This window comes from Manduca sexta, chromosome 15, assembly GCF_014839805.1.
Source record: "Manduca sexta isolate Smith_Timp_Sample1 chromosome 15, JHU_Msex_v1.0, whole genome shotgun sequence".
Lineage (NCBI taxonomy): Eukaryota > Metazoa > Arthropoda > Insecta > Lepidoptera > Sphingidae > Manduca > Manduca sexta.
This window is the reverse complement of record NC_051129.1, coordinates 7,644,557-7,663,101: the sequence shown is the minus strand read 5'-3', so window position 1 is coordinate 7,663,101 and position 18,545 is coordinate 7,644,557. Positions and strand designations below refer to the sequence as shown.

At 36.0% G+C, this 18,545-nt stretch overlaps 1 protein-coding gene across 6 annotated transcripts; it reads right to left on the bottom strand.

Annotated features, from left to right (window-relative positions):
* Positions 1–35: 35 nt before the first annotated feature.
* LOC115451031 (F-actin-uncapping protein LRRC16A) lies at positions 36–18,170 on the bottom strand. Of its 6 annotated transcripts, none has more exons than XR_005112414.1 (26): positions 17,859–18,170; positions 17,591–17,688; positions 15,992–16,042; positions 14,911–15,019; positions 14,048–14,151; positions 13,788–13,900; positions 12,907–12,996; positions 12,364–12,629; positions 11,239–11,426; positions 10,969–11,046; positions 10,384–10,568; positions 9,977–10,128; positions 9,586–9,701; positions 9,437–9,508; positions 9,187–9,358; positions 8,745–9,112; positions 8,233–8,351; positions 7,881–8,001; positions 7,306–7,480; positions 6,915–7,146; positions 6,619–6,665; positions 6,449–6,541; positions 5,963–6,055; positions 4,198–4,325; positions 2,765–2,797; positions 36–1,758 (listed from the first exon to the last, which is right to left on the bottom strand). XR_005112414.1 is itself a non-coding variant. In XM_037439020.1 (26 exons), the coding sequence occupies exons 1-26, from the start codon at positions 17,917–17,919 to the stop codon at positions 1,742–1,744; spliced, it is 3,216 nt and encodes a 1,071-aa protein (XP_037294917.1). In that variant the 5' UTR covers positions 17,920–18,170; the 3' UTR covers positions 36–1,741. The 6 variants fall into 6 exon arrangements, 4 of the variants coding, with proteins under 4 accessions (XP_037294917.1, XP_037294919.1, XP_037294920.1 ...); XM_037439020.1 differs by having other exon boundaries at positions 4,263–4,325; XR_005112415.1 differs by lacking the exon at positions 5,963–6,055.
* Positions 18,171–18,545: the final 375 nt, after the last annotated feature.

Genomic DNA, 18,545 nt, shown 5'->3' with positions numbered 1-18,545 from the left:
AAAATTACCTTTAGAAATTGAAATAAAAGGCAATGTTATGTTGCTGTATATAGTATGTAATTTAAACAATTATCACAACGCTCTAGAAATAAATTGCACCATAAAATAAAATGTACCTTAAAATCAGTCTGGTACCACAAAAGGCTAGGTAAAAGGAATACATTGGAATGAATATATAAAATACTATAAAATAACTTAGCAATATACATCTACATTAATCGGTAAAGACAGCCTTAATGTATTCAAGAGAAATGAATGCAATCGATTTACAAATATTACATCTAATGAACACTTAAATGTATGGGGGCGATTCCTAAATAACGGAATTCTCGTAAAATTGAATCTTACATCACTGCGTGTGTACTAATCTATAATTGTTAATGAAAATTTTTGAACTTGAAATCACATATTTATAATTTGATTGATAAAAGAATGCACAGATTGGAAGATACTGTCAACGATATAATATTAAAATCTTAACATGCTGAAAATTGTGCGTAAGTGTAGGCCTTTTATACATGACTAGGCAAGACCAATTTGTAAGAATACTTGCAGTCACTTCATCACTATATAAATAAATAGAATTTCTATCGCGATCACTTAGAATAAAAAAATATTCAACGGGAATACATGCATCAAAATATATATTAAAACATAAAGTCTTGTAAATCTGATTTGAGTATGGTGAGTTATTTGAAAGTCTAGCGTAAAATAATCTAGCTATATTTTATTTGAATGTATACAATACGCGATCAATGGCAGAGATAATGGCAGAAACATTTGTACCGCTTATGTATCGCAGTTTTAGTTCCTATATTAAACCCATACAAAAAGCGTAATGTGGAAAATGTGTAAATACATGCGGTTAAAAATATAGTGAAATAAACAGATAATACTACAAACTTACTCAGGGAGACGCGTAACATCGTTAATTCTCAGTTCATACACGTAATGCGACGATATACGTAATAGAAAACATGCGAATTTAATCATACCAAATTGATATAAACATGCAGCATTGTGTGCTGCATAACGTAAATATTAATGACTGGTGCCTGCGGCAAAAAACTGAATCCACGTTATCCAAATTCCTATGTTTTCCCATAATATAATGCTTTTTCAAAGGGATCATAAAAGTCAGACCTAACAAGTAGAATATTAATAAAAATAAGCGGGTTAACGTATCATATTGAACACTCTCATTTATGTAATTAATAAAAAAAACTTAAACTTGCGAGAAAATTTTACGAGAAATATCTCATAAGCGACTTTCTGATCCCATGACAACCAAATTCAATGCAAAAATCTAGGAATAATACAGGATTTCACAGCCAGTTTATTGTCTGCTACGCCAGGAGACGAAGAAAACAATAATTGTTATAACATGTTTCGATCAGATTTTAATATGAGCAACGTATCGTGTCTCCCTGATTGCTTAACTCGATCACAGTAAATAGAAAATGATTACATTAAAACTTACGATTTTAGATTAATTGGAATTATTATGACCGTTTCGCATCATTACATTTTAAAAATTAAATCGTTTCTTACAATAAATAAAATGGCGATCAATTCATATACAGTAAATTACTAAGATTCTAATCGTTTCCTATGTTCTAAAATGTTAAAAATCTAACTGGCACAAATGTGAGCATCAGATATTAAAATCCGTTTCCGTGCAACATCTGGACATTCCACCCTGCTCAGCTTATCACGTTCCCTCTTCATAAGACGATTTTGTTTAGGCTTCAGCGTCTTCTGTGAAATAAATATGCCGGGTTAAACGTTAAAAATATACAGTTCTCTAACGGGCGACTTCGATAAACGATCCCGATCCTTATCTTTAATCCGATCTCGAAAATAAAACAAACATTCTTATATCGGCCAAACAAAAAGAAATATTGGGACACACGTAAAAGAACATATAACTGACATGAATCCCGACGCTCTACCTAGTCTGCAGGCGTTTGAATACTGTGAAGAAGGCCCCAATCACCTACCCAGCCTAAGACTACACAAGCCACAAATCCATGTCAAAGAACACCGAGTCCTGCCTAGGATGATTCGCGAGGCTATTAAAAAACATCCGAATTTCAAATGAGAAGATGGTTGGAAGCTTGGACAAGCCTCGCATCCTATTTTACATTTAATTCAATCTGAACCCAAATGACCGGCTACCAGATTTCAAGACATGCGAGCTCATTCTGCATAGACCCGACCGTCAATAGTTAAATCAATATAACAATGTTGTCTAATTGTAAAATGTAGGTAGATATTATAACTGACTTTTCGGACGACCAATACCTCAGCCTCCCTCATGACTACGAAGGCTGCGAAATGGTTGAAACTTAGGGAAAAAATAATAATATAAAAATACCACGATAAAATCCGGAAACTAGTTTTATTTCAATTCTAAACATGACTTGCAAACAATTGCCACGCATTATTGCCCGCCACGTCACTGGCCACTATTACATGGTTCTATGTTATAATTTTCCACAAATTTATACATGTATATCAGCATATTTCTTTTTCAGTAAAAAAACCCGATAATCTCGAAAGATAATAAAAGGAGGAACCATGAACTCTTCTCTTCAAATTATTACTAACATAAATTTTAAAATTCATTTTCTACATAAATAAAAATTAAAATATAACTGTGATAGTGAGCCAACGATCTGTAACGTGTACCACAATTCATATGGAATAATATAACTATTGTAATTTGGTCCCTATTGGAACTACTGAGTAATGTGAAGCTTACCGGGAGTGAGAGGGTGATCTCGTAGCATTGAGCCTGAAACGGAAAACGTTATTTACTTACTAAGTATTTGATATTATATAAACCAACTGCCAAGTGTAACTAGCCTATTATAACGTGAATATATAAGTAATCAATGAACGGACGATACATTTAATATTTAATTTTACTTTTATAAAGTTTGTAGCTTTGGAACAATTGAAAAAGTAAAGAAATTTGGGTCCATTTTAGTCTACAGAATATTCGAGAAACGAACAGTCTCAATTTGTACAATATACAAATTTAATGCTGACGAAATAGTAGACGAGATACACTTGACTATTAAAAATGTTGCTACATAAAGATAAAGCAAAAAAAATATCTTTAAAATATTTAAAAAAGTAACTATATGCATTGATTTTATAACAAATCATGTGAAGTGTAAAGTATCAAGGTAAAGCAATAATAATTTTAAATTACCACAAAAATAAAAAAAAGAAATATCTGACAATAACTGTAATATTATTTTACTCAACAATAAATCAACTAGTATAAGCACAATATTTCGTATAAATTAATATTTCTAATGCCATGACAAGCGATTCAATAACTTTTACGTAACATAATTTAGATGCATAATAAAAAACAAATGAACACAACAAATTCATCTACCGTTCAATAAATGTATTTTCAAATACCTAGCTCTTTTACAAATACAAACTAGTATTAAACATTTTTAGTAGACATTGTAATGTTTCATGCAACATGCACTATTTCGTATTACTTACGTTGTAAATAACGATTTGTCTTGTACACAGACATGTACAGATAATAAAATTGTTACTAGTAAAATGTTAGTCACTAATTTGTGAATTTGGAGTAATATAAGTGGGACATATTACTGGAAAAACTTTACCATGTTCTATTAAGCCTAAGTATTTCAAATTGTTTTATTTAAAAACTATAGTCAGATATGATATTTAGCTATATTTCTTTTATTATAATTGATTGATGGTTATTAGAAACTATTAAATCGAGTTGATAATAAAGACTTTATACTTGATATCAGTATGGATAAAAGTTTATACTTTGTTAGTTATTTTGTTAGAATAGTTAGATTCCTAAATATATACGAAGGAATGATTCGTTGATTTAGAAGTTATTTTTGTAACTAAGGCGAAAAAACACAGACAAATTATCCATGTCACTTAATCAGTTGTCAACGCTACATAACTACAGAAAAGAAAGGTATTGACCGAACATCCCCTTTGTTTCTTATAGAATGGTCAACTTTGTGAGAGTATTGATAAGAAATTTTCGAACTTTGTATATAATTCAAATTATGTTATTTCATTTACGAATGTTTAATTAAACATTTAGTAGGTAACCAACAGAAACACTGAAACAAAACAAACCACAAAAATAATGCACACGTAAAGCGGCGAGTAAGCATTTACCTATACAGCCAGACGGCACATTGACATTAGAGCTCAGTACAGAATAGCGTCTGAAAGTTGGTTACTGGTTAGTGCGGCGCCCGGGGTGATGCCCACGATGCTGCCGCCGACGCACGCCTCCACGCCTTCTGTAGACCACCACCATAAGATTAACTAACAACAGGTACACGTGACATACATTCATTTAACCCATAGATGTTAAAAAATAGATATCAGTAACCCCTAGCATGAACATTTTGCTCTATAGTTGCTGTTTTGTTAAGGTGGTAGCTCAAGGTCCATTTTCATACATTTTGTTTCGGCTTTAATCTGGGTAACTAAACAAGTATTGGCAAGTAAAGAATTTAAATTCACGTCTAGTTAGTGATTAGTTCTCGCAGTTGAAAGAAAAATGTAAAAATAAATAATAATCATGGATATTTCGGCCTTTAAAATTTAATATGACGAAATTTTAAAGGCAGAAATATCCATGATTATTAATTATTTTTACATTTTTCTTTCAACTGCGAGAACTAATCACTAACTAGACGTGAATTTAAATTCTTTACTTGCCAATACTTGTTTAGTTACCCAGATTAAAGCCGAAACAAAATGTATGAAAATGGACCTTGAGCTACCACCTTAAACGTTACTTTCCATGCTAGGGGTGCGGTACTGTTAGGCTATGGTAGTCATTGTCACGTGTATACATTCGTTGTACCATTTAATCTTATGCCGTCACCACTTACGTGTGAAAATGAAGAATGTTGTTTTATGTTTTAGTTGAATTGTCCACACGAATGTGTACGAAACCTAACTAATCGCACACATCACATTATTAGTAAACATACATTAGATTCAGTTGTATCAAATTTACAACTTGTTAAATATTGAAAAAGTTAACATGGGAACATTCGAAAGAAATATTTAATTACTGTAAAATGCAAATGATAATGTTTGGCATGCACTTAGGTGGGTCTTAAAATGATTAAAAGTAGATTAATTATAATTCAACACATTCAGACCCGTAGAATGCCAATTTTTTATATTATATTGCATGCATATAGGATGCAAATTAGACAAAATTATAATGTATTACAAAAAAGACTCAAAAGTATATAGGTATTAAAAATAAAGGGAAAACATATTGATTTTTGTAAATAAAATATTATAAGATTATATTTAGATATAATCAACATGTTTAATGTCACATCTTTTATATTATATTAATTCTAACATTTTTGGCGATAAAAGTCTTAACATTGAAATGCTGTGAAAAAAACATTAATTATGTCGCGACAAAGTATTCTGGGTTTAAAACTACATTATAACGATTAATAAAATATAACGTAAATAGTAACGGAAGCAATGAACCGTACATAGAAGTAAATCATTTAAAAATCGTCATGATTGGAGATAACGTAGACGTAACATTTGCAAAGCGTAAATGAATGAAGAAAACCGGACCACGTGACGAATTGTGAAACCGGCTTGTACGATAAATCTATTTGATTCTAATATTTGGGGGGCTTTAACGTCGGCTATTGACAATTGAAACTACGATGGGCGTCATAAGTAGTTGAACAAATTTAAGTCAAACTTTAAATTGTATACACTTTTGTGTAAAAATTTTTATTCCTTCAGTAAAATAAAATAAAAGGCCTTCACACCAAAAGAAAACGCTTTAACTAAATTGTGTAGACGATTTGAAGTTTTGTATTTGTTCAGGAAGTTATGCGCGTGAGTGTAGAAGCGGCATGCCGCATGCGTATGCGTGAGTTCTCACCGGTGGTGCAGACGGCGGTGGCGGCGGCGTCGGCGTTGCCGCCGGCCACGGACCACGGCCGCGCCTTGCCGGGCGTGCGCGCGCACCCGTTGCCTACCGTACAACACCAGCGTTAGCCTCGCGCCACACCATAATCGCCATACGTACCATACACATCACTCACAATCACTTTTGCAAACTAATCAATATCAATATTGTTTTTTTTTTGTTATTTCTGCTTTTAGAACCAAATAAATATGCAATGATCATTTCGTCATCGTCAACAATTTTGTCGCTCTCGAACAGGGCAGTAACTGTAGGCTTAAATAATTTGGGTGGATGTGCTCCTTGACAGCAGTACATTTGTAAAGCAGTATACGGACATTTGCGTATTTTACATAAGCTGTGTTAGTGCATTCACCAAACGCAGTGTTTCGGACGATCACTTTACACAGGACACTAAGCGAAAATATGTATATATTCAATTCCACTGATGACGTCACTCACCCATTGTGTTGACGTTGTCGGAAGACCGTGAAGGCGGAGGCGTGGTTGGCGGCTTGGCCCCTACATTGTCGGAAGACTTGCATCGTGATACTTCTACAAAGAAATATATTTGTACGGTAAATAAAATGTTTTATATTAAAAAAAAAATAAGTCAATGTCAATTTGTGTACCGCATTCTAGTAACACAGGTGTGCTTTCGCCAGATGTCACGCTGTACCTAAAGAAGATAAAATTAAATATTAGTGTTCCGGATTGATAATAAAGCTTTTTAGTGCTAAAGTTGACAGCTTACTGATAACTTTTATATTGTGAGTAATAATTCCTTATCTTTGACTATTCCTTTCATTTAAATTTGCTAGTTTATCCGTGATGGTCTTGGAGTTTTGCGAATGTATAGTTTATTTATAGCCAAAGCTCAATAAGATTAGTTAAAGGTCGGTAATGGAGGATGTGAGTGAGTGTGTACATGGTGTCGTCGCGCTGCAGCGTGGGCGAGTGTCGGTGCGGGTCGGGCGAGGCGAGCGACTCGAGCGAGTGCAGCGAGCGCGACGTGAGCGGCGTGCGCGCCGACAGCGACGCGTCCTCCGAGCCCGGCGGCGTGCGGCACGTGCGCCAGAACTCCTCCAGCCCCTCGTCCACGTCCGACTGCTCCGTGATGGGCCGCGACGGCGCGCGCGTCTTGGCGCGCCGCGGCCGACCTGCGCACGACACACGGTTACACACGCTATGCACATCCAGTCGCTACGGACTCCGTGTTCAAACACCATGCTCCATCCCAACCCAGTCAAGGACATACTAAAGAAAGAACCCAAACTCAAACCAACCTTATTGGTTAATATTGTCGGTTGTGTGTTCACCTTTGACAAGATGTCGCAGCGTGTGAGCAGGCAGTTCCGCCAGCGCGTCGGTGGCCTCAGCGTGCAGTGGCGGCAGTGACAGCATCTCGTTGCTGCTGCACTGCTGCTCCGCCACGGACTTTGGCCGCACCCGACGGCACCCGCGATCACGTCTTCGACAACCCAACGGTGTCGCCTAGAACATCGATACGTGGTTAATTATGGACACAAGATACATATAATTCTGATTAACTACAAATATATTTTATTTAGAGTATTAGTAAATAAAAAAAAACTTTCACAATATTCCGTTCAAATACAAAATATTTCAGTATAACTATCAAGACCATGGCTTCTCAGTACATATCCGGCGGTACGCCCACTCCCAGCAAATAACCGTTGCTTACAATAAAATATTTAAACTCTTACCAAATTCAAATAATCCAGCTTCTGTTAGGCATGAAATGCAAATGTATATTTAGATTATTTGTCCACCTAATAATAATATTTGTAACGAGTAGGATAGGATAGTATTGTAACGAATAGGCAAAGTGTGGCGCTCTTTGCCCGATTAAAAGGAACCATATAATACTTACGCCAGAATGTGAAATCGGTGTCAGTAGATCTGGAATGTCACCTTCGCCACTGGGCATGGGTTCGCTGTCCGCGTTATCGAGATTTTCGCACGCCATTAGCGCAAGATTTTCTACGGCTTGACTGAAAAGGTAAATAAATATGAATACGGAGAAAAGTGCATATCCTTGCAAGTTATTAATCGACTTATATTTATTAGGACATTATATTGTTGAATAAATAATAATTTCACCTCGTACTCAACATGTTGTTTAGAAATTATTATGCTCACTTTTTGCCCAAGGCTAACAACTAGCTGCAAAGATTGAATGAAAGAATGAAATATGTAACCATATGTTTATTTTCAGTACTTACTTGAGCAGGTCCTGAAGGGTGGCGTTGCACGGCGCCATTGCGTCTCTGACGGCTTGCAATGTAACTAGTTCGCCACACGAGCCCGCGCCCCCCATCGCTGCGAACACTTCGCTGCACCTCTGAAAATTTAAGACGGTAAACTTCGATATAATGTACTTAGCCTGGTATTCCACGGTATCGACATTTTAAAAGTTAAGTAATAGTCACATCTAATTATCAATATTTTCGATAACTAACATGTTATCTTTTGTTGCGTATTTTTTAATATAAGCTTTTAACATAAATTGGATTTAAAAATCTATTCTTCTGATTTTATCGCGGTTTTAATATGTAAACCGCGACAAAATCCGAAAAGTAGTTTAATTTTAATTTCTAACATTCGCGTAAACATAAAAAATCATATATTGGATTTTAGCTTTCAGATGATAGTGAAGTAGCAATTTGACTAACTTCCAGAAGGTCGTGTAAGTGTGGAGTAATGTTTGGTGTTAGAGAATGTGGTGAGGTAATACCTGCAGGTACTGGTGCAGCAGGTGGTGCGCGGCGGCGGCGGCGCGCTCGAGCGCAGCGGGCAGCGGCGGCGGCGGCAGCGCGCCCGCCGCCTGCGCCGCCAGTGCGGCCGCCGCCTCGCCACCGGCCCAAGCGCGCTCCAGCGCCAGCGCGCAGACTCCGTGCGCGTGCGCGCCGCTCGACGCCGCCCCCGCCCCCGCCCCCAGCCCCGCGCCCATGCCGCCGCCCGCCAGCCGCTCGTGCAGCTCGCGCCACAGCGCCGCCACGCGCTCGCTCGCGCCGCGCCCGCCCGCCGCCGCGTCGCACCCGGGGAACTCCACGCGCCGCACGCTCACTGAACGACGCAACGCCGTCGCTATGTCTGTCAAACCTAACAACAAAACACGAGTGTGACACACTTTAAAACGACTGGACAGTTGAAGTTATTATTCAACAATAGAATACCTTGCAAACTAAATGCATTCCTGTCAATATAGAGCGTGTGCAGTGTACAGTTGCACTGCAGCGCCTTGGCGAGGAGGCGGGCGCCCGCGTCGCCGGCGAGATTGCCGCCCACGTCCAGCGAGCGCAGTCGCCGCGCTCCGCCTAGCGCGTTTAGCAATCCATACAGGTCACCCTGAGTGCAAAGTAATGGTATTTATAATATGAACATTATCTTAACAACAAAATTATAAATCTAAAAGAATGTCTATACCTTAAGTTTACAATCACTGAGATCTAGCGACGTTAATGTAGTGTCAGGTTCTTGCAATACGTGGACTAGAGCCTGCAAAATTAAATAAAATTTATATCATTCACACATATTCAATTGAATATCATAAATAATATGGTTTCATTACTCACTTGTATCAACGGCGGCGCGTAAGACCTTTTTCCTGATAACCTACTTAATGATAGATGTGTGATCGAATGATTCTTTCCTATAGCTCGCACTATCCCCGATAGTTCTAACTCCATGCCTATAGGAAAATAAATAAAAAAATATATATTTCAACATAATAATTATGTCAAGTCAATTAATAAAATCCAAGGAACATCGATTTCGATAAATATTGCGTTACAACTCATCTCTCAATTTATATGACACGGTGATTTGTGACTTGTATCAAGGACAGCAATATCAATCATACCATTCGATTGATTTATGATGATAAATTCATACACACACATCCGTAAGAACGAAATCAATTCCTTTTTTACTAAAACATATAAGTATTAATAACAAAGTACTGACTGTTGTCGGAGAGGTCGAGCGACTGCAGACACCGCACGCCGTGTATGCACGACTCCAGCACGTGCGCCGCCTGCGACGACGACAGCGCGCCCGCCAGGTTCAGCTGCACGCCTGTCGCACTCTCATTGCACGCCAGGCCCAGCAGCAGGCTCCTGGACACGGTACGTATACACAATCGTTTTAGAATACTTAATAATACTTGAAATAGTTTTAGATGTTTGTTAAAAGTGAACAATAAAACTAAAATATTGTTAAATTTGGCATGTTTGTATGCCAAAAAGACCGAGTAAGGAATCATAATATAAATTACTTTTATACTGCAAGGAATACCAAAGAGTTTTATTTGTGTCTTGACATTGGCATAATGTATCACAGTTGCTATCGCTTGTAGATAGAGCGGAACATACTTGAGCGCGTCGGGCGGCATCTTGCAGTAGGAGAAGTCGAGGTGCTGCAGCGCGAGACAGGCGGTGAAGAACTGTCGGAAGGAGGGCGGCGGGTCGCGCGCGCGGCGCGAGGCGCCCCAGGCGTTGCGCGCCGCGCACAGCGAGCGCAGCCGCGCCGCGCACCCGCGCAGCAGCGCGCCCCACATCTGCACACACGTCACCCAATACACAACTACACACAGTACAACCTGCTGCTACATACACTTCTATTATACTTTTTTTACTGATCGCGAATAAATATTAAGTTCAATTTTGAATAAAATATTAAATAACTTTTTTCAGTATGATAGCAAAACTTTCTGCCAAAACCGATTTTTACCGTGTTAACAGGCACGACAAGCTGATTTGTAGTTATTTTGATCTTTGCAGGAGTTGCGGCGACTCGCATGGGCAGGTTAACTCTTATTGAAAAAATAGCCCTCATGTAAACGCATCTGGAAGATCTTGCGCAATATATTTCTGAAGATTTTACTACAATCTTAACACACATTAAACAAAACTCAGTAATGAACTTAAATTGATACGTAATACATATAAGACACTTACATTTTCTAACGTTGTTTCCGTGTTCGTCAAATTTAAATACGTCAAAACATTCGGCTGCGCGAGAAAATTGTACAGATTCTGAAAAAAATATATTATAAATTAAATATTGCCAATAATGACATACTTCTCTTATATTTTTATATTTGATATACCTTAAACGGGACAAATTTTTCAAAACGATGTATTCAAAATTTGTGCCGCAAACGAATCCAAAAAATGAGAAAATTTCCACACATGTAAAAATGTAAAAAATATATTTTATCAACTCACATGTACGTCGTCTTTCAGATTATTATGGGAAAGATCCAGGTGTGAGAGCGTGAGCAGATGGCAAGGGTTGTCATTGAGCATGGTGGCGAGATGCACTACAGTCTTGCCTGTCAGTCCGCACTGAGACAGCGCCACGTGCCGCAGCCCGTCCGGGTTGTTCGCCACGCCGCTCAGTATACTTATTGCACCTAATAAAAACTCATGATTCATTGTCTCATAGACAACAATACAATGTGTTTGTTAAACTCATTTTGATCATCGTTTCGAAAACAATGGCCGTGCGTCATAGAGCCTGTGATCATTGGTAATGAATTGTTTTTTGATTTCTTGCCGCGTTGGTACATTGAGGTAGATGCAACTTATATTCACAAAGCGTAATGATTCATTCTGTGGTTAATTGTGGGAATTTTCTATGCATGAATATGGGTAAATGCAAATATTGCATAATAATAATTAATATAATACCACATGTTACATTTCTTTAAAAATATTATATAATTTGAAATCATTTTAAGGCGACACTATTCTGAGATTTTTAAATTTTAAAAGTATACTTCTCTTGTAATATGTTGGTGAAACTGCTAGTGAGAAGTTGGCGATACACAAATAAAGAAGCTTGTAATGTGTAAACGTTCATCCAATGTTAAAATACGTACATACGTTACATACTAAAGTAAGGATAACTATTCCATACACAGGATACTGCACATTACAATATTTCGTAACACGATTAACACGCGACGCAGCATTACGCTGATTCGAGGTCGAACAAATCGAAATTCTGCTTGACATTGTATTCAAACTGAGGAATGTTTGCGCACTGTATTACACATATGCTTTCGCGTGCGAAGTTGCGTTTAAACAACTAAGTACCTGTTAAAATTTATAAATGATCGCAATAGCTACCTCCAAAATAATCTTGAATATGAACCAATCAGAATAAATATGTGAGCATTGCAAACAAGCTTCATTCTAATTGGGCCGTTTTCCGATCAGATCTGATTCCGAGAATAAACCGATCAAAGTAAGTTATTTTTAAGCATGTCAAAAAAAACCTTATTGACGATCCAATTTTGCGATAGATCGAAAAGAGATTGGGATCGTGGGTAAGGATATGACTGGTACCTTTATCCTCGATATGGTTCTGCGAGAAGTCGATGGTGTGCAGCGCGGGCGGGTGTCTTGCGGTGCGCAGCGCGTGGCCGAGGCGCGCGGCGTGGTCGTGGCGCAGCTGCGCCGCGCGCCAGCTCAGGCGCTGCGGCGCGGGGCAGGCGCGCGCCACCACGCGGCACACGCTCTCCCACGTCTCGTGCGACGCGCGCACGCCGTCGCCGCAGATGCCCGCGAACCACGTGTTGTGCTGCACCGCCATCACCAGCGGGATCAGGTCCCTGCGCACGCGTCCCACCCGTACTCCATCAATTACATTCATCCCATCATCTCAATCATTTCAAATAGATATATCATATAATGCTAAATGACTCTGCATTATATGGATATTTTTACAAAACAGACACGAAATTAAATCTGACACACTTATCGACGTTATCGATAAATTTATCTGTCGACATATTTAAATGTTTGATGTTCATATACTTACTGAAAACAATTTTTTTCGAAAATTTTGCTATACTTTTTACTTTTGACAAAAGTAGAAGGTAAACTCACCTTTGATCTAAATGGTCGAAGTCTTTCAGATGTAACATACGGATGTCGTGTGCTAAATATATCGTGTCGATATCCCATGCCACTTCCGCTCTGCAAATCAAAATAATTTGCAGCTTACAAACCATGAGGTCAAAACCAAATAGTAAGGTCCCAAAATCCAAAGCCAAAACACCTATGTCCATGAAACAAAAACAAGATTTTCTCCTAGTCTATTATACCCTAAGTTATATTGATAACAACGAAAGTTTACTTAGATAATTTAGGCAGGGACAGAGGTAGTTGGCCGACATCCAATACTAAAGGTAAGATAATAAATGCTACCGAAAAATATCAATAATAAAGTTGTATTTGTGGTTATAGGGAAGAAACCGGTCTATTATTATTATTACATTGCTAATTTTCCATTTGATGACATTGTGGCGTATTTCATTTATATTTATATATATATTGAGGGTAGAATAAAATACAATTGGGTACTTTGAAATATTAGCAGCGCAAAAAAGTAGAGGGGAAGACAAACTGGTCAAGTAATAGTTGTATAAATGCCGCATCACCGTTTGACGGCGGGCAAATTTACTATATGGTTATCAATGTGCCGGTCTTAACTTATCTCGAGATTACCGTTATTAGGCTAAATAATCTATTCAAGGTTTATGTCTGGTTGAGTTTGATAAAGGTATTTAGTTCATAAATTAAAAATCGAGAAAATCATGATTTTATTGACATGCCCTTGGTCTGACCGCGTTGTGCTCTTGTTCTATGAGAGTATTCTATAAAAGCAAGTATTTATAATTCTTATTAAGATGTTAGCGTGCCCGATGTGGATGAATACACTTTCATTCAAAATGTGTAGGCGTCAAGCGTATCATTAATTCTCATACCTGAAAGGTGTTTGACACAAATCGCACATGGCGGCATATTGATTTGAAAAGTCCCCGCACGCCATATGTTTCCTCGTGCCACTAACATGTTGAAGGGGAAATGGCAAATTGACCTGTAATAGAAAAAAACAGATCGGTCGGTCGGAGCAATTAGCCTAAACTTAGTTAACCAACCAATCAAGTAAATTAACTTTATTGACGGTTAAATTGCATGAATAAGCGTTACAAATTGGTGTAATAACGATGTACACTCCACGAACCTTAGGTATGATGTCCACCATCGCAACGTTAGGGAATAAATCATCAAACGCTGCTGTCAGTGCGTTGATTGCATTAATTACACCTTCCGAAGTACCTTCTTCACCTTAACAAACATTTTTTTTATTAAATTAAACAATAGTCATAATTTTGTTAATGCAAATCTGGCTTAATTAGTCGATAATTTAACGCTTTGTCAGTATCAATGTTTTTTTCAAATAGAACGATTAAATACTTAGCTATAATTAGTATTTTATTTGACGGTGCTTAACTAATAGTTGCAATTAATTACGGTAGCAAAATATGTTAGAAGTTTGGAACTATCTCTCGGGCTTGGAACCATGTGATCACGTGCCGTTATGATCGGACGGCACGCTCAACAACAGACCCATTTTATCATTGTCCATTTATGCGAACAGATTGTACATGTACGTCATGGACATTTATTTTTAAAATTATCCTTGTGGCAACAATATACCCATAAAAATGTCTCTTTAGTTACGGCAATGCTCCTATATTTATCAGTATTTGTTTGTATCATTGACTGATCTTCAATGTAAACCTTCTTTACAAATTCTGTTCGCAAAATATCCATTAAAATGCTCTAATTGAACACGGATATAGTTGTATTAGGCTATGACACATAACATTATTATAACATACGTGATACGACTATAGTCCAAGAGACAGGAAAAATGAATCTTATACACCTACGATACGGAGTTGTTAATTCGTAAGAGGAAATTTAGTGACTCAATAAAACGTTAAAGCATATTGATGTCCGTTCTGAAGTTGAATGACATTAAATCCACAAGGCGATAAACACTGGCTATTAGAACAAAAATACAATAGACTGCAATATTACCTATAAGTATCGACACCGGCTTGTGTTCGTGTACCAGTGTTATTGACAAATGATTGGCTTTTTTGCTCTCCAATGCTTCAATTTCCATCAAATGAAATCCATTGTCAACCTGTATAAAATCAAGGTGGAAAATAATCTTAATTAACTATTATCAAGCAGTATAATTTCTAATTAGTTGGAAATGGACAAGGTGGAAATAGCATTTTTTGTGATTCCTAAATCAATACTACTAGATTATGACACATAATCCACAAAGTAGATACAGTAAATTCAACATGTAGATTCATTTATTTAGGTCTACCTACATAATGTAATGCGTACCATTGTTGCAAAATGCCCTTACTTGGCGAAAAAATCTTATATATTAGTTTTTTCAGACTCCAAAGGAAAGGATAGATTATCTATTCGTCGTATTATTTTTTTTATGTTCAGCTTATTTTTTGTACGCTTGTGTTTAAAAGACATCTTTTGCGTTGGAATTTGTATAGTTTCAAAATGGTTCTATTTACATTTCATAGGACCTTGGACTTTCAATATGTAGAGGAGAACTCCTCTAAATCAAATACGATTTTGATGATTCTTTTTGTTCAATAGAGACTATGATTTCTTTAAAATTCTAAATTATGAGGATGGCGACTAGCATGGACAACATACTAGACGACTCTGTTACTCTGAACTAACGTTAAGTGTTTCGCAAACTCATAAGATGACCTTTTATGGAGCAGAATATAAATTACACCAGATCCAATTGAAGCAGTCTCGAACACCTCAATTCATTTTAGCGAACTTGTAACACGAGGGGAATCGATAGCGCAGGCAGGTGAGTATTAATGTACCCCAAAGCCACGCTACCCTCTCGAATTAATTGGCAGGACTTTCGAGAATTACAAGTCGATATGTGACGTGTTAGATCGGGAATGCGGATTTATTTTCCTGATATTTGACGTGATCATTAAATTAAGTTTGTTTGTCATGCTACTGGTAACTTGTGATCGGTTTATTGTCCAGATTGCTCAAAGAAATCCAATTATGATTGTTGATTGATAACGCCCGATAATGTTACATTTAAAAAATTACTTACTCTTGTTGGTATCTTTGCTGTAGTAATAAAAACTCTATATGATGTCACAACCTAAAACAGAGTACAAGTAAGTTTTAAATTGGCTAAAAGGCCTAATGTCTTGAATCAGAATAAGTAGGTTTTTTTTATTGATAAACATGATACTTGTTTAAAAATAGTCTTTGTCTCAAAATTAAGTAATAAGATTTTTGGCTTACTTGACTCGTAACAAACTGAGCAATACCATTTCTAAGCAAAAATTTTATGAGACATTCACTTCATTAAATTAAATGATTGATCTCATTAGTTCACATCAAAAAATGCATGACCAGTTGTCCTAAAATAGCATAAGCAGGATGCCACAGATGGCTTGTATTTGTTTTATTTTAATTAGATCCAAAGAGACAATACTATATGTGGTATTAACCACAAATATAATACTAAAAAGTTCTACATTTTATTATGAATGATTATAAACAACTTATTTTACATTAGGGGCCTTCCTGTAGTATAAATTCATGAATTAGTGAATTATCAACCATGATGTTTGGTTCATAGATATATCTCATATTGACACATTAATTGTAAAAAATCTATGCATATTATAGACCAAAGTCCCCTTGTCTGTTCGTCTGAATGTTATAGGTATTCTCAAAATATGTTTTATATATATCATTTAGAATGGAGATAGTTTAAGAATCTGGGAAGGTTATAGGCTACTTTCTATCCTGGGAAAATATATAGCAGGGCTTTCATCCCGGAAAACTCCTGCATGCAGTTAAAGCTCTAAGCAAAATGTAGTTTATTACTCTTTAAATGTAATAAAATAAAGAAATATATTTATTTTGGAATGTTGCACTTATCAAATATTTATATATATGACTACTAATTTTAACATACTTAAATTCTGTGCAAAGTTAGGGTTAAACAGAATAACATATTTATATACTAAATGTTGTTTGTGTTACTATGTGAATTTATTATCAAAAGGAATGTCATATTTACTCCATCCATAATATCTCTTAAAGTACTCATGAAAATCTGTAGGATTATTGTTAAGACCTTGGTATAAACATTATGTTGTGTAATGCTATAATGAATTACAGTTTGTATGCTTGTCTACAATTGACCACAGTGAATGAGTGTGTGTACTGTGCACATCCATAGGGAACACACACATATCTACACCTAGCTCACAATGAGTCTGTGACACACCTACATGACTCACAGCTATTTTCATTTAATCTTATCAGTATTAGTATCCATTATATAAAAATAGAAGTTAAAACTATACTGTTATATTTTCATATAGGTTTAATAACAATATATTATATTTAAAAATTTAAAAAATATATATATGTTTAATATTAAATTATGTATAATCAGCGTTGAATGTGCTGTATAGAATATAATAGAAGTCATCTGACTTTCTCTACAACATAGATTAATTACAGGATATTTTGATCAATAAATTGATATCATAAATTTGTACCTGTAATAACCAGGTAAGAACAAAAAATATATCTTACAAGATTTTTCTTATCCTTAACACATTTCACTATGAACTGTTGGAAAAGCTAAAATTATTATTCGTAATTTATGAAAAAAAAAATCACTTACCAAAACCTTGTTGTCAACCTTGTCACCTCTTGATTCCATACGAATGAGTGATTTGTAAAGAATCCTAACATTTTTTCCCAAAACATTGCTTATACTGTCTGTAAAAGATATTTAAACATGAAAAGAAATAGTATCAGACAATAATTATGAGTACATTCATGTAAATTTTAACATGTTTTATGGCACTGTTTTAATACATTGGATTAAATACATTTCGTCTTCATTTGATTGTGCAATCGTAATTAGAGGAACTAGAATAAATACGAACCACTTAATTCTGTGGATATGTAGGATTTTGTTGACATTTTCGCGATTTTCTTCAGTGTCATTACTCCGACTACATATAAATACCTTTAACGCACATCCATACTCATCCAATTAGATTAGTAAAGTAAAAATATCATGATTAATACAATATTAACACAAGTAACTGCTATATTTCATTCCAATAAATTAAATTTAGTATTAGTGATTTTATTGACAAAAAAAATCACCATAACACCATTTCAAAGACTGTCGAACACACAACAAAAGATTTACACACACATTGGAATGTAGAGTACTGAATAATTATCGCACAGGTTATATACAGACCACAGATAAAAGAGTAAATTGTCAATTGATCAAACATTTGAAAGAACATGATTTATTAAAAAATATACATCCGGAATGGCATTTTGAATTCAAAGACAATGAAATCTGAATTCAGATACTCAACAATACAATTTAGCGTTATAGCAGGAAAATAAAAAACCTAAAAAGTTTGTTTCCTTAATCAGGCTATACGAAATAATTGTATGGTTACACACTGAATTTTTTGAAGGTAAATAATTCTAAATTTCTTACATTCATCTTACTAATTGATATTTATTGTGAAAGCGCTAATAAATAGGCTTAACTTTTACAAGAATAATATGACAGCAATTTTTTGTCTAATTTATGCAATTATGAATCT